Below are 15,542 nucleotides of genomic sequence, written 5' to 3'. Positions count from 1 at the left end.
TGTCAGATTAAATCTATACTGGACCCAACTATGCAACATCCCCACTATGCCGCGACCCCACTGTGCTGGGTTTTTTATGTTATCGTTTATTGATAAGTGAACATAAAAAATGAAATATATAAATTAATACATGTGGGTAATATATAAATCATTTTTATATAACGTTAATATAGTTTGTTTTTACAATTAAGACTAGGGTTGACACATTGTGTTTATTTATTAAGATAAGAGTAAAAAGAGCTGACAAGTATAATTTATAAATTTCTTAAAGAGTAATTTTTAAAGGTGACTATTAATTAACTAATGACTGAATTTTGTGTAATATTATATAATTAAATGACAGTATGCGTTTGATAAATATTTCTCTAGGTTATTTATTTAAAAACAATCATGTCATTTTAAGCATATGAATATAATTTATAAATAGAAGTGTTAATAATCTTAAATTAAAAGATTAAATGTAAAACCATTATTGCAGACACGAGTAGCCCTGTTATTTCATATTGCGATAGTGATGAGTGTATTACGACAATGAAAAGGCAAGTGAAATTAATAGATGGAATGATAACGATGAAGTAAAATTTTTTGTCAACATTTTTAAAAGGGACAGCTAGTATATTTTTAAAAAACATAGAAGAAAAATAATCAATTTGAATATCAAGCAATAGGCTATTTAACTCTAATTATAAATAAACCTGAAAAACGTATCTCAACACTCTCGCCTGGTAAAACTTTACAATCTTTTACTCGCTTTATGCTCTACCTCTTCCACATAAAATAATCAATCTGTAATTTATTACTCCCACTCTTATAAATTATATAATATTCTTCCTTTTTTCTAAAATAAGTATTTACCACGGCAAGATCATAGATTAAAAACTCAATAATTATTCAAAAGCTATAATTTGCAAGTATCTGCTCTTTAAAATTTAACACAATAATACAAGTACATCAAAATTCAATGTTAACACTTATATTAATAATTTACAAAAATTTTTACTTAACCTACTATTTAATGGGATGAAAATAATAGGAAACGAGTGTAGTCTAACGCAGACTAGTTTTAAGTGTCGATTTCGCGCATAGAGCTCAGCAATAATTTCTTTGAGCCTTAGCAGATGTACCAATACGTATCTATGGTAGCTATAATATTTTTAAATCGATCACTTATCTTTTCGTTAAAATCATACAGAAAAAAATTATTTTTTATATTTACTACTTTTCATAACGACGATATGTTGAATAAATTGTTCTTATTATATTCTAATAACATGTTATTTGATAATATTTAATAAATTTAGTATAATTCAATTAATTTCTGTATTAATTACATCCAATACTATTTATATGTTCTGTACTTAAACATATTGCATAGGACTGATTGATGAAATTGATAAAAATCAATGGATAAAACAGAAAAAATGAATTTTCGTTTTATCAAAATACACAGTTGGCAAATACAGAAGATATGGAATACGTTCTTTGAAATACCTAAAAAAATTAAATTGTATAGCTAAATTAAAAAATATTAAATAAGTATTCAAACAAATTATAAATAACCTCTCTAAATAGATGTACGTTTATAAGCTTTTGTGTTGTAATTTTCATTTTTGTTTTTTCTGCTTCATTTACACGCATACCCATTAAAATAAGCTGTTGATATTCAATACTCATCTCTGTCCAATTACAACAATATAATGCGAAATTTATTTTTTCTTTCTACATTGGAAAAAATATTGGATAATAAGTATTAATATTACATAACCTTTTTTTTTAATTACATAGAAAAATACTGACTTCGTCGTTTATTGTATGAAATAAATAACATGTAATTAACATTTGAAATATATTAGAAAAAGCAGAGAATATAAGTAAAAAGTTTTGAAATGACACGATGGATTGTCCCTTAGAAATATTCTGAAACATTTCAGAGAGAATAACATAAAACATTTCAAACTTAAAATAACATAATAATACAGAATTAATTAATACTATACCAAAATAAATAAAAATATTTGAGACAAAAATAGTGACGAATCTAATCCAATTTGTAAAATTGTATTTTGTTGAAAAATTGTGTAAATCTCTCGTATAAACCTTTAAAAATCACAAAAAATAAATATTATCATTTAAATGTGTTAGACGAGGATATCTTTTTATTTAATTGCTTGAAAGCATTTTTTCAAAATAACCGTTAGTTTTGATTATTGTGGTTTTTTATTAATATTTTACAATAGATTAGTTATTTTTAAAGCATAAGTGTAAAATAATCATAATAGTCAATTAAATTTTGATTCATTTTATTTATTTATATCTACGGAAATTTATTTCTAATTACATTATTTTATTATAGTATAAATTTTTTATTTTAATATACATATATTAATTATCTTAACATTGAAATGATATACAATGAATAAAAAAACTTAACCTATTTATAAATTTGATTTTATTTATAAAATTTTAGAAATAAACTCTAAAAAGCTAATGAAATACGAAAAATGTATATTATCATATTTCATGCTATCACCAACTGACATTATTATAGGAAGGATATTTATAGTATAATTTGTTAATTAAATTTTGATTGCGATGCGAAGCTGAGAAGGTATTGGTTTTACTAAGATGTGTTTATTTTTTTTTTTTTGTGTCTGTTACCACTTTTTCTCAGCTCTCACCGAACCGTTTTCTTTCAATGATACGTCAAAAGATCACTAGTCGAAGACATTACCCTCAAAAATTGAAAAAAATCCCCTCGTCCCCCGTAAATGGGGGAAAATTACAAATTTAAAAATCGCTAATTTTCGAAATTTTTTAAATTTTTTTTACTAAAAACTGCCGTAACTTTTTCAAAAATGAACATATCAATATAATTCTTTTTTTTATAGATGAATGATGTCTTTACCTATCATTTGGTATATTTTTTTTATAAATCTGACAATTAACCTGCCCACAGGGGGGGATTTAAAATTACAACTTTTTTACAAAAAATTAATTTTTTCAACTTAACTTTTGAAAGTGTTCCGGAAGATCTGACACTTTTATATATATCTTAAATTAAAGCTAATGTAATATACTTTATTATGCAAAAAAAAAATTTCGGACTTTATTTTATCTTTACAGTGAAAATAGCTACCGAATGCTATTATTGTTTGAAAATTCTCGATTTTATTTTTTACATTTTTAACTTTATAATGATATAACTTATTGAAAAGTATATGGGATCAACATAATTTTTTTATGAGAAATAATATTTTTTAATAATCCCTTTTTCATTCGACATACTTTATCTGAATCAGGATATTAACAACGAACTAGCAGATCATGTTGTTTTTGGTATAATCCACCAATTTTTTAAAATTAAACACTATCTAAAGATTTGCATCGAAGCGTTTTTTTTAATAGTGATTTTAATCACTGTCAGATATCATAATACTTGATCCAACTATGCCACGTCACCACTGTGCCGCGACCCCCTTGTGCTGGGTTTTTTTTTTATTTATATCTACCGAAGTTAATTCTAATTAAATATTTTTATTACAGTATAACTTATAAATTTTAACATACATATATTAATTATCTTAACATTGAAATGATATACAATGAATAAAAAAACTTAACCTATTTATATGTTTGAAATGTTTTTATTTATATATTTTAGAAAAACAAAAAATGTTCATTATCATATTTTATGCGATAACCAGCTGATATTGAAAGGAACATTTTTAGAATAATTAGTCGTTATATTGTTTAAACAGAATAATGATTTGTGTCTAAAACTTTGTGTTTAAAATTGATGTATTATATAAAAATAATTATTTAAATTTTATAATAGTCAAATTTATTGAATTTACCATGATATGTTTTTATTTTTTTTTGTGTATGTGTGTGTCTGTTACCACTTTTTCTCAACTCTTACCAAACTGATTTCTTTCAACGATACGTCAAAAGATCACAAAACGTATCGTATAAATTGAAAAAAGTTCCCTGATTTTCTTTAAATGGCGCAAATCCCCCAATAAATTACAATTTTTTTTACTTTATTATCTTAAAACTGCTATTACTTTTTGAAAAATAAACGATTAAACATAATTTTTTTTATATTGAAACCTTAAGTAATTTCCTTATATTTTTTATAATATTTTTTAAAAATCTGACCCTTTATCTGCTCACATGAAGGGATTAAAAATAGCAATACTCAACTTTTTCAACTTGACTTTTGAAAATGTTTCGGAAATACTGCATCCATTAAACATATGTTAATTTAAAGTTTATGTGGACGTAATATAATTAAATAAAAATTAAAAAGTAATTATTACTTTTATGGCAAACGTATATGTTAGTTGAAGGTCTTGCAATAGCTAAAAAAAAAATTGTTTGATATTTATAAATAAACTTACAGGTCTACAAGGAATTTTCATCTAAGACCAAAATATACTTTGCTTAACTCATTTTTGCGTCGATTTCAAATCAAAATCAAAGTTTAACATATGTCTTAAATTCTAACAAAATTCTTCTAATTAATATAACAAATATTTATGATTTATTATTAGGTTACGTATGAATAATCAATAAATATAGTTTAATTAAAAATTGAAAAAGTTCTAAAAAACAATTTTTTTTCCTATAATAGGGTTTTGTTTAATTTAAAAAAATTGGTGAATTATTCCAAAAGCTACATGATTTCCTATTTCCTTATTTATATCCTGATTAAGATAAAATATATCGAATGAAAGATGGATATGAATATTATTTCTCATAAAAAAATTGTATTGATCCATACACTTTTCAATAAGTTATAGCACTCGGTAGCCATTTTCACCGTGAAGACAAAATAAAGTCCAATATTTTTTTCCATGATAAATAATATTACATTAGCTTTAATTTAAGATATATTTAAAAGTGTCAGATTTACCGGAACACTTTCAAATGTTAAGTTGAAATAGTTCTACTTTCTATATGCATTTCTTAGATTTTATCCCCCCCGTTTATAGGAAAATGGTCAGATTTAAAAAAAAGTTTGTCGAATAAAAAATGTATATAAATACTTTTACTCATGAAAAAATTGTATTGAACTATACATTTTTCAAAAAGTAATAGCAAAATAAAATTAAAAATGTAAAATATAAAATCGAGAATTTTCACACTAAATTAGCATTCGGTAGCCATTTTCACTGTGAAGACAAAATAAAGTTCAAAATTTTTTTTTTCCATAATACAATATATTACATTATCTTTAATTTAAGATATACATAAAAGTGTCATATATTTTGGAATAATTTCAAAAGTTAAGTTGAAAAAGTTCATTTTTCCCGTCCTGTATGATATAAAATGATCCTTAATCCTGTGCAAATTAAGGGTCAGATTTTTAAATAAATATACCAAGTGTTAAGTAAAGACACCATGCATCTAGTAATTGAAATATTATATTGATTTGATCATTTTTGAAAACAATTGAATTGTTGCCTACTCTAGATACTATATTTATATAACAATAAATATATTTTTCTTCAATTTTTAATGTGGGGGAGTGATGAGGATTTTTGAACTTTAGACCAAACATCTGTAATTGCTTTAATATTGTTCATTATAAATTAGGTAACCAGAAAGAGATAATACATTTTTTATGTGATCCTCTACCAGATTTTTTTTTAATAACAAATTTTAAAAATAAAACAATGCAACTAACACCAAGAGTTTGGCTTCAGCTATCGTAGCGATAAGTCGTGTTATTGTTACGCACCTGTGAATCCGGTTTTCCTTATACGTATAGTACTATCGTATTTACTTGTATATCTCTAACTCACATAAGTAGTCTCGCATAATTTTTTCTTTTTAAGTTTCTGTATGCCCAATTCACCGGGTGGACCGGGCCGTCCACCTAATAACGGTTCTGGCCCCATAAAAGTAACTTTGCACAAAAATCGAAAAGACTCCGACGAATGGTCAACTGCCAGTGCGAAATGTAAGTCTAAAAAACTTCCTACCAGCCCGGTTTCTCCGAATCTACAATACCTATTAGATAATCAACCGCAACTACTCCCAGCTAACATACAATTTCAGTATAAAATTAACGAATCGGCCGATAACAATGAAACTAGTACGGCATATCTTAATGATGCCATTACTCTAACGTCAGATAGTAATTCTAATACTATGGACATCGATAATGTAATGAATAACAATAGCGACCTTGATATATATATATAACACAAATACGCCAAATAAGGTAAACAATGATTCTGAAACAGTACATTTGTCTGCCGTAAAAAAAATTACTAGTAATTCGAGTGTAGATTCTAATCTGAAATCTTTTTCAAACAATTTTAACGGGACTCCGGTAATTCTCGTTGAATCCACGGTTAGCGAACAAAGTATCGACAAATTACACCCGCTAAAAATTGGGAAACTTTTCCACAACAAATTCGGCGGTATAAAACAAATAACTCCTATTGGATCCAGAGTTAAAGTTTTATTTGATTCTATCAAATCTGCCAATGCTTGCCTTAATTCTAATATACTCTCACGGTATCATCCGCCTGGATACCTCAACAACAGAGGAGGAAGTTTAGGAAGGTATCGAATCGCCGGTTCCTATTAGTGGTTTTCGTCGCATATTTACAAAACGTAATACTAATACCGCAACCCAAACTAATTTAGTAGAACTCAAGTTCCTTTCTTCAAAACTACCGGAAAAAATATCAACATTTAAAGTCATATTCACGGTTTCTCCTAGCATCCGTTCGCCTGTTATCTGTAATAAGTGTTTTCGCTACGGACACACAGCCAAATTTTTTAGAAGTAAGGCACGGTGTGCCTGTTGTGGTGCTAACGATCATATTGCCACTGATTGCCCTAATAAAGACAACTCTACCCCATCATGCTTACATTGCAAAGGATCCCATGAGGCTACAGATCGCTCATGTCCTGAATGGTCCCATCAAAAGGAGATTAAAAAAATCATGGCTGTTGAAAACATTTCGTACAACGATGCCATTTTTATATTTAAGAATAACATTGTTAATAAATCTAAAACTTTTTCTAATACTGTCTCAAGCAATGCAATTATTATAAATAACGCCAGTGATCCTCAAAACCCTATATCTATAGAATCTTTTCCGAGCTTGTCACAATCATTCTCCAAAAAAAGTAAAAATAAGTATCATGGTAATAAAAACAGTGTCCAAATTATCAACCCGCATTTAGTCTCTAATAAAAGTAATGATTGGTCTTCTCCCAATGGTTCGTTTCTCGAATACATGTCCACTAAGTCCTATGCTCAACCTGCTGAGAAATCCTGGATCACTTCTTTGGCTAATCAACTCTCTTCAGCTATATACAATATTCCTTCCTCTACATTATCATCCCCCTCAACCCTTAATCAATTAATTGAGTCTCACATCCTTAACTTTCTCTCTTTATCATCTAATAACAGTTTGCAATAACTTCCTCATCTCATCACATTTTATCATCATTATTGTTTTATTTTATTTATTTATTTTTTTTTCTTACTCATTGTCCTTATGACTTTTTATGTATATGCTTTTGTCTATGTGCGTATTTATGGAATATATACACGCATGTATGTTTATGTACGTACACTTGTCTCTTGTTTCACTTGTATATTTTTATTTACTTATTTATATCCTATTTATATATATATTATTTACATGAACATAAGGTTTTTATGTATCTGTCATTTATTTACTTATTCCCTTTCCCTTTCTCTTTTTACTCTTACTACAAAAACTAAATGTTAAATATTTTGCAATGGAATATTAGAAGTATCTTATCTAGAACACAAGACCTTGCATTTCTTATCCACCAAAATAAATGCCAAATTGTTCTACTCTCAGAAACTTGGTTACTTCCAAATAAAAATTTTCACCTTTCAAATTTTAACTCAGTCCGCTCTGACCGACAAGATGGTTACGGCGGTGTCGCCATCTTGATCCATTCCTCAATTCAATTTCGTCCCATTACACTTAATAACAATCTGAAACAAATGCTCAGTACCTTTTCAATCGACCTAGTTGGTATCAATGTATTAATGCCGGACAATAACACCTTTCAACTATGGTCTATTTACATTCCTCCTTCATCTAATCCCTCTACTCTAATAGTTTCTGAATTTTTTAAACTACTCTCCAATAACTCCATTATTGCAGGAGATTTTAATGGTCATCATTCTGCCTGGGGTTCACTAAACTCCAATTATATAGGCAATATTATTCACTCAACCATCAGGCAGCATAATTTATGTATTCTGAACACAGGCGCTCCAACTAGAGCTAACCGGCCACCGTTCCCGGATACTGCTGTTGACCTAACAATATGCTCCCCTAATATTTCCTTGTCCTCATCTTGGTACGTTTTGGGTGATCCTCACGGTAGCGATCACTATCCTATTGTAACAAGTCTTTCCATACAGCCCACTCAGAGTATGGGTCGCCTTAACTGTGACTCTTCCTCCAATGTTTCAGATAACTTAAGGTTTAATTTATACTTAGCAGATTGGACTTCTTTCTCTCTAATTGTCTCTACCTTACTCAAATCTTGGTCTGAATCCACCTCCCCTACAACAAATTATAACAATTTTGTTGATATCCTAATAAAAGCAGCAAAACTTTCAATCCCGCGTAAGCGTTTGAACAATATAGGTTTTAGCCATTCTCCTCCTTGGTGGAAATCAACGTGCACCACTGCAGTTAAAATTCGCTCCTTTCATTTCAAAAAATACAGATCCTCAGGTTCTCTTCATGACTATATAACATATCAAAAATCAAAATCCAACACAACCAAAATTCTAAAAAAGGAAAAAAAAAAACTCTTGGTTAAATTTATGCAGCAATCTACACCCTTCAACGTCCATCTCTGAATTTTGGACCATAGCTAAAAAATTCAAAAACTGTATAAATCGTCCTTCTTCCACCATCAACAATGACTGGTTTGACGACTTTTGTAATAAAATTGCACCTCCTTACGTTCCTACCCCTGACGAACTTGAATTATATTTTTCAAACAATTTAGCAAATAGTAGTAATAATAGCTTCCTTTCCTCTCATTTCAGTCGTCACGAACTGTCCTTTGCTATCTCTTCAAGGAAATCTGCTGCTGCTGGCTTGAATAATATTTCTCCTTTTTTTTTTAAACATCTTCCAATAAAAGCCTTTGATATTTTTTTAACTATCTTAAACAATTTATGTATTAACAATATCATTCCCGAGTCTTGGAAGCACTTCAAAGTAATTCCCATCCCTAAAAGTGGTGCTGCTACTAACGCATAACGTCCAATTGCCCTTTCATCTGCCTTCTACAAATTAACACAGTTTATGCTAAAAACTCGCCTGGATTGGTATCTTGAATCCAACTCTCTACTATCTCCTAACATGTTTGGTTTTCGACGTGGACTGGGCACAATGGAATGCCTATCCTCTCTTGTTGGTCCCGTGTACCATTTATTTTGTAACCGCCAATATACAACAGCCGTCTTTGTTGACGTTCGTGGTGCATTTGACTCTGTTAATATTTCTCTTCTTGTTACACGTCTACTCTCCATCAACATTCCTATATCGGTGTGCAAATTTATCTTTTCTTTATTTAAATGCCGCCTCCTTCACTTTAAATCGCCGTTTGGTCCCTATTACCAACGTGTTACTTATAGAGGTCTTCCTCAAGGTAGCTGCCTCAGTCCTATTTTATTTAACATATATACTGCTGATATAAGCAAATCACTCACATCTAATAATTTCTCTAGTTTACTTTACGCCGATGATATAGTTATTTTCTCTTCCCATAGTTCACTCCAGGTTACTGTATCGAATATAAATAATGCACTCCAGATCCTCTCCTCTGTACTCCAGCTTTCCTATTTTGAATCTGCCCCAGAAAAAAGCAAAGCTATAATATTTATTAGAAAACACATCCTACAACACCCTTCAATTTTGCTTGATGGAGTTAGCTTATCCTTCTCTGATTGTGTTACTTACCTCGAACTCAAACTAGATCAGAAACTACGCTGGATGCCTCACTTTAAGTACCTCATCTCTTCCATATCACGCTGGTCTAATCTTTTACGTTCTATTGCAGGTACCTGGTGGGGCTCCCACCCCTCCTCACTCTTACTTATTATTAAGGCTCTTATTCGCTCTAAAGTTGACTATGGTTCCTTTTTATACGTCTCGACTTCCACTGTTCATCGTAAAAAAATCAATTCTCTACTCGCTGCTTGTTTACGCACGATTATAGGTGCAGTTTACTGTTCCCCTAATATGAGTTTAGAAGTAGAATGTGTATGCCCTCCAATTGAAATTCAATCTCGTTACTTAGCTTATAAAATTCCTTTTAAAATAGATATCAAGTCCTGCCAAGTTAATATTTCATTGTTTTCATTCACTAAGCTCACATTGGCGATATGTACCCAAAACTCTTCCTCTACTTGCCTCAATTTCTACTACCTTGATTCCCTACCTTAATTCCATAATTACCTCAATCAATCGCCTACCTATATACGACATTCCATTTCATGCACTTACTCATTTTCCAAAAATTCACTTTAACCATCTATTTCTTTCTTATAGCAAGCCTCAATTACAATCTCTCCAAACTAATCTCGTCAATTATCTTTTTGATGAACTCATTTCCTCTCGTTTTGCTAACTATTGCCTCATATTCACTGACGGCTCAGTTTATACTAATTCCGCCGGTTTTTCCTTTTTTATTCCTAATCTAAACATAAATTTCTCAGATAATCTCCCTTCAAAAACTTGTCCATTTACCACCGAATCTTATGCGATATCCTCGGCTCTCGAATTCGTCAAATCACTCAATATAATAAATGTTCTGATTGTCTCGGATTCACTGTCAGTTTTATCATCTCTTTCCTCAGTTACTTTTAAAAAAAGTAGATCCTTCCTCACAATCAAAATTAAAGCCTTATAGTCTCTATTTAATGGACATTAATGATGAATTTTTATGGTGCCCCAGTTATGTCGGAATATCTGGCAATGAGATAGCAGACCATCTAGCCAAACTGAACTCCTTCAACCGACCACCTATCCTAAAAATTCCGATCTCCTTTCCTCTTTTCATCCAACTATTAATAAAGCATGGCAAGATAAATGGTCAAATTTTTCTTTAGCTAACTGGCATAAATCTATAGTTCCAACTATCCCTAAACGTCCTTGGTTCTAAAACCTCCCTCTGTCCCGTTTCCATATTACCTCTTTTTCCCGTCTTAGATTTGGTCATAATCGGTTACCTAGTCATGCCTTTAACATGTCACTAAACCATTCCCCCTTCTGCCCCAAACACAATGATGAAGTTCCCTGTAATTTTCCTCATTTACTATTTGATTGCCCAGCTTTACAACATAACCGTTTACTCTTGTTCAATTTCCTGCCCTCCCTTAATATTTCACCCATTAATAGTTTTAATATCCTTAATACAAAATCCTCCTCAATAATTATACATATAATTTCCTTCGTTCATTCAGCTGGCTTCGTTATATAATATTTTTCTGTATGTTAATTTAATATCCTATGTCTACTTTGTTTTTTCTTTCTTTTTTAGTATTTTGAGTATGTTTAATTTATTAATTTAACGATATGTATAATTGTGTTTAATAACAATATATTTTTTGCTTTTGTATAGTCTTAGTTCTTATTGGATAGTCTTAGTTTCTATTGTATAGTTTTATTTTAATCGTTTAGCATAATAATACTTCTGTATTAAAAGCTAATTTAAAAAAAAAACTAACACCAAATATACAAAACGATGTCACACTACAAAACAAATAAAAAAACATTTTTTTTATCACTAATATTTTTCTTTCTATTTCATTTTAAAAGTTGAAAATCGATTTTCAGACTTCTCTAATATCACCAATCAATAAAAAATCGATTTTGGCGAAAAATAATAGTAGTTAAAGAACAAATGAATTAAATAAACTTTTTTTTTAACTGAATTCAATTAAACAAAATTTTTAACTTGCCTAGTTAAATTTATAATTTGTTAACTTTTCGGCATTCTTCCTACTTTACATGTGCAAAATTATTTGTTTTAATTTGCCCATCTTTAGTGTTGTAAAACACTATTACATAAACTTACGAGTTTATTATTAACTTGTTAACTTCTTGGTAAGAGCCCGAATATTTCCTTTAAAATTTTTGACACTCAAATTTTATCATCAATCGCGGTTCCTATTACATATTATCAATTTTAATAAATATTTATTATTCTTAAGAATTGTTCTCTATAAAAATAATTATAATTATAAATTTAATATTAATATTTGTTTAACATTAATGTATTTTATGTTTATTAAAAAAAAACTAATACTATGAGTTATTTGTAGCTGTCTTTATTGTTAAGTAATTTTTTAAGATTGATATGTGATCAAAAACTTATATAATTACTATTAATAGAAGGCTTTAATATTTTAATAGAAGGCTTAGTAAGCATTCCAATGTAACTCCCAGCGTTTAAATAATTATTTATATTAAATTACTGCTTATAATACATTCAGTTTGTTACGTATTTTGGAATTATAATATGTTTATTGATTATTCATACTTAACATCAAACAGAAATATTTGTTATATTAATTAGAATGATTTTGTTATTATTTACTCAATATGCGAAACTTTAATTGTAGATTTGAAATAGGCACAAAAGTGGGTTTAGAAAAGTATATTTTGGTCTTTGATAATTATTCCTTGTAGACCAGTAAAATTATTTATAAATAACAAACAATTTATAAAGTATTGTACCAAGCCCTTCAGCTATTATACATGTTTGCCAAAAGAGTAATATCTAGTTAAAGAATAAATAATCTTACATAAAGGCACGAATTTGATCTTCAATCAATGTTTTGAAATTATTGATTACTGACGATTCTTCTAATTCACTACTTAAACCTAAGAAAATGTTTACAAATGAAGTTAATATTTTAAAATAATTCATTTTTAATAAAGTTTACAGTTTATCATTGATGCAAAGCTTGGAAGGTATTAATTTTATTATAAGTTTCTAACTTTTTGTCTGATTTTTATGATCGATTTATATCAACGATACGTCTAATATTACATATCTTATCTAGTCGAAGACAATACCTTTAAAAATTGAAAAATTTCCCACGTTATTCATAATGAAGAAATTCCCCAAAAAATTACAATTTTTAAAATAGGTAACTTTTGTGTTTTTAACTGACATAACTTTTTGAAAAATGAACGTGTTAAAATGAATTTTTTTAATATATAACCCTTATGTATTTTCTTTTTAATTGTTATAATTTTTTTTAGAACTGACCTTTTTTATGCCCACAGAAAGGGAATCAAAATAGCAATACTCAACTTTTTCAACTTACATACTCGACTTTTAAATACAGTTAAAATAAAGCTTCTTATGTACTATAAGTTTAAACAAAAATTCGTCCTAACGACCTATCTTCTATGTGCAAATGGCAGTCGAAGTTGAACAAATAATTGGAGTTAATTTTGATTCTGGAATAATCTATCAACATCTTAAAATTAAACACTATCTAGAGATATGCATCGAAGCGTTTCTTATGATAATTATAATAATCAATGTCAAACATTATCTATACTTGACCCAATTATGCCACGTCTACACTGTTTTTTTTATATTGGACCAAAGTTTATCAATACAACCACATTTAAACACAGTGAAAACAAATTTGGAAACATATTAATTAGACAAAAGTTAAGTTGAAGGACTATTGCTCTTTTTCTAATTTATTTGTTCTTATTTAATATATTAAAATAATTAACTTCACGGAACAAATCTAAAATTTAAACATATAAAGATAGTTTTTCCATTCTATAGTTTTTCTTACTTTTAATTTTTGAATATCCCAATTGTGAACACGACAAAGAAATACTTTTCAATTGATAGCTAATTGTTATACATATAGAAATGAATAAAACACCATATGCTATTGTTATATGACACCATGCGAGTACAAAAATTGATTCAATCATCCAAAATATTTTAAAGTATTTGTTGTACAAATTATCAGATTTAAAAAATATGAAATTAAATATATTGTAATTATAAATTTGAACAGAGCCTTTGAAATGTATTATTGTTTTCATTTTTTTTTGTATCATAGGACAACATATCCAGCACAAACAAATACATATCCAATAAATAGTATAAAAGTTTGTAATGAATACTACTCTTTTTTTACCTTCCATAAGTAAATCTCTATCATGATCTTTAAAAATTAAGTAGTCGATAGAAGTGTATTGTAAGCATTTACGTATTTTATTTGAAGTTCGAATCATCGTATATAATTTGACACCTGCAACTAATCCACCAATTAAAGTCATACTGAATCTAACTATTGCAAATAAATCTGTGTAACACCAAAATAAAGACCACACGCTCATAATGACAAGTAAAACTATTAAATGTATTTCAAGCAAAGTAAAACATTTTAACAAATTATAACCTATAAGTGTTGAGCATTTTTGGTCAAGTAATTGATATAATCCTAATACTTTCATTAATTTTATATGTATTACACTTTTTTCTGCATCAATCATCCTCACTTTTAAAATTGAAATGTTTTTCTGGTACTGAAAGTAAAAATTAGTTATTAATAAAATTATTTTTGATTTGTTTTTATAATTTTTCTTTTTTTGTTGACTCGTAATTTCATACCTAAGCATAAAGTCACAAATCTTTAACAAAATTTAAACTATCGCAATTTCTAAAAAATACTTGTTAAATTTACGGTGGTTAAACTTTTTTATACATAATTAATTTTAAATAATTTTTCTCAAAATTATACAGTAGTATAGTTGATAACCGCAAAGAAATAAATTTTTTTGAACTCTTTTGAATACATTGTTTTTTTTTATTAAAGTAACAGTTTTTTGGTAAGATATGAACAACAAAGATTTGATTTTTTCAAATTTCATATAAAAAAGTTAATTATTGTTTGTGATACGTTAATAAATATACAATAAAGATACAATTAGACTCTAACAACATACAATTAAACGTCCCATTTTCATCAAGTAATTCTAGGGTAGACCATAGACCTAATTTAATATGAAATTGAAAAAACACTAGAACTTACTAAAAACATTTATAGAACCCTTTCCGAAATTTTAACTTTAATTAATATTTAGAACTATCTATTGTATATTTTTTATATTAATTATTAATATTCAATAGATTTATGTTCTATTATTATTCGACATTATTATAAAATTAACAGTGCTTCTAGTTATCGTCACTACATCTGATATTTTTAATTTACAATTTTACCAACATATACTTTGGATCTCTATCTATGATGTATGGTAAAAATGTAGTTTGGATGGCAAGAATATAGAGGAGAATATACCTTATGTATGTGTTGCTATAGTTTAGACATTTTTGAAACTTATATCATAGACTTCTTAAAGTGAAATTTTTTCAATTTTTTTTACTTAAAACTGCCATCATTTTTTCAAAATTGAACAAATCAATATAATTTTTTTTTTAAATGATGCATTATATTCTTACCTATC

General features: G+C 28.1%; 1 protein-coding gene across 5 annotated transcripts; it reads right to left on the bottom strand.

Moving 5' to 3' along the window:
- Positions 1–1,355: 1,355 nt before the first annotated feature.
- Positions 1,356–14,717, bottom strand: LOC126902976 (uncharacterized). Of its 5 annotated transcripts, none has more exons than XM_050680823.1 (8): positions 14,686–14,717; positions 14,474–14,600; positions 13,856–14,377; positions 12,839–12,917; positions 1,998–2,097; positions 1,798–1,917; positions 1,561–1,719; positions 1,356–1,491 (listed from the first exon to the last, which is right to left on the bottom strand). In XM_050680823.1, the coding sequence occupies exons 2-8, from the start codon at positions 14,565–14,567 to the stop codon at positions 1,438–1,440; spliced, it is 1,128 nt and encodes a 375-aa protein (XP_050536780.1). In that variant the 5' UTR covers positions 14,568–14,600; positions 14,686–14,717; the 3' UTR covers positions 1,356–1,437. The 5 variants fall into 5 exon arrangements, with proteins under 5 accessions (XP_050536780.1, XP_050536781.1, XP_050536779.1 ...); XM_050680824.1 differs by having other exon boundaries at positions 13,856–14,323; XM_050680822.1 differs by having other exon boundaries at positions 13,856–14,600.
- Between the last annotated feature and the right edge of the window lie 825 nt (positions 14,718–15,542).

This window comes from Daktulosphaira vitifoliae, unplaced genomic scaffold (genome assembly GCF_025091365.1).
Source record: "Daktulosphaira vitifoliae isolate Bord-2020 unplaced genomic scaffold, ASM2509136v1 Scaffold_3, whole genome shotgun sequence".
In the NCBI taxonomy this organism is placed as follows: domain Eukaryota; kingdom Metazoa; phylum Arthropoda; class Insecta; order Hemiptera; family Phylloxeridae; genus Daktulosphaira; species Daktulosphaira vitifoliae.
This window is presented reverse-complemented; position numbering and strand designations above follow the sequence as displayed.

Coding starts and splice junctions, on each gene's coding strand:
- LOC126902976 (XM_050680822.1), bottom strand. CDS start 14,567: ATGATTGATGCAGAAAAAAGTGTAATACATATAAAATTAATGAAAGTA. Junction 1,918..1,997: donor AAATATTTTTATTTATTTTG/GTATAGTATTAA, acceptor GAAATGTTTCAG/AATATTTCTAAGGGACAATC. Junction 1,492..1,560: donor ACGTACATCTATTTAGAGAG/GTTATTTATAAT, acceptor TAATTTTTTTAG/GTATTTCAAAGAACGTATTC.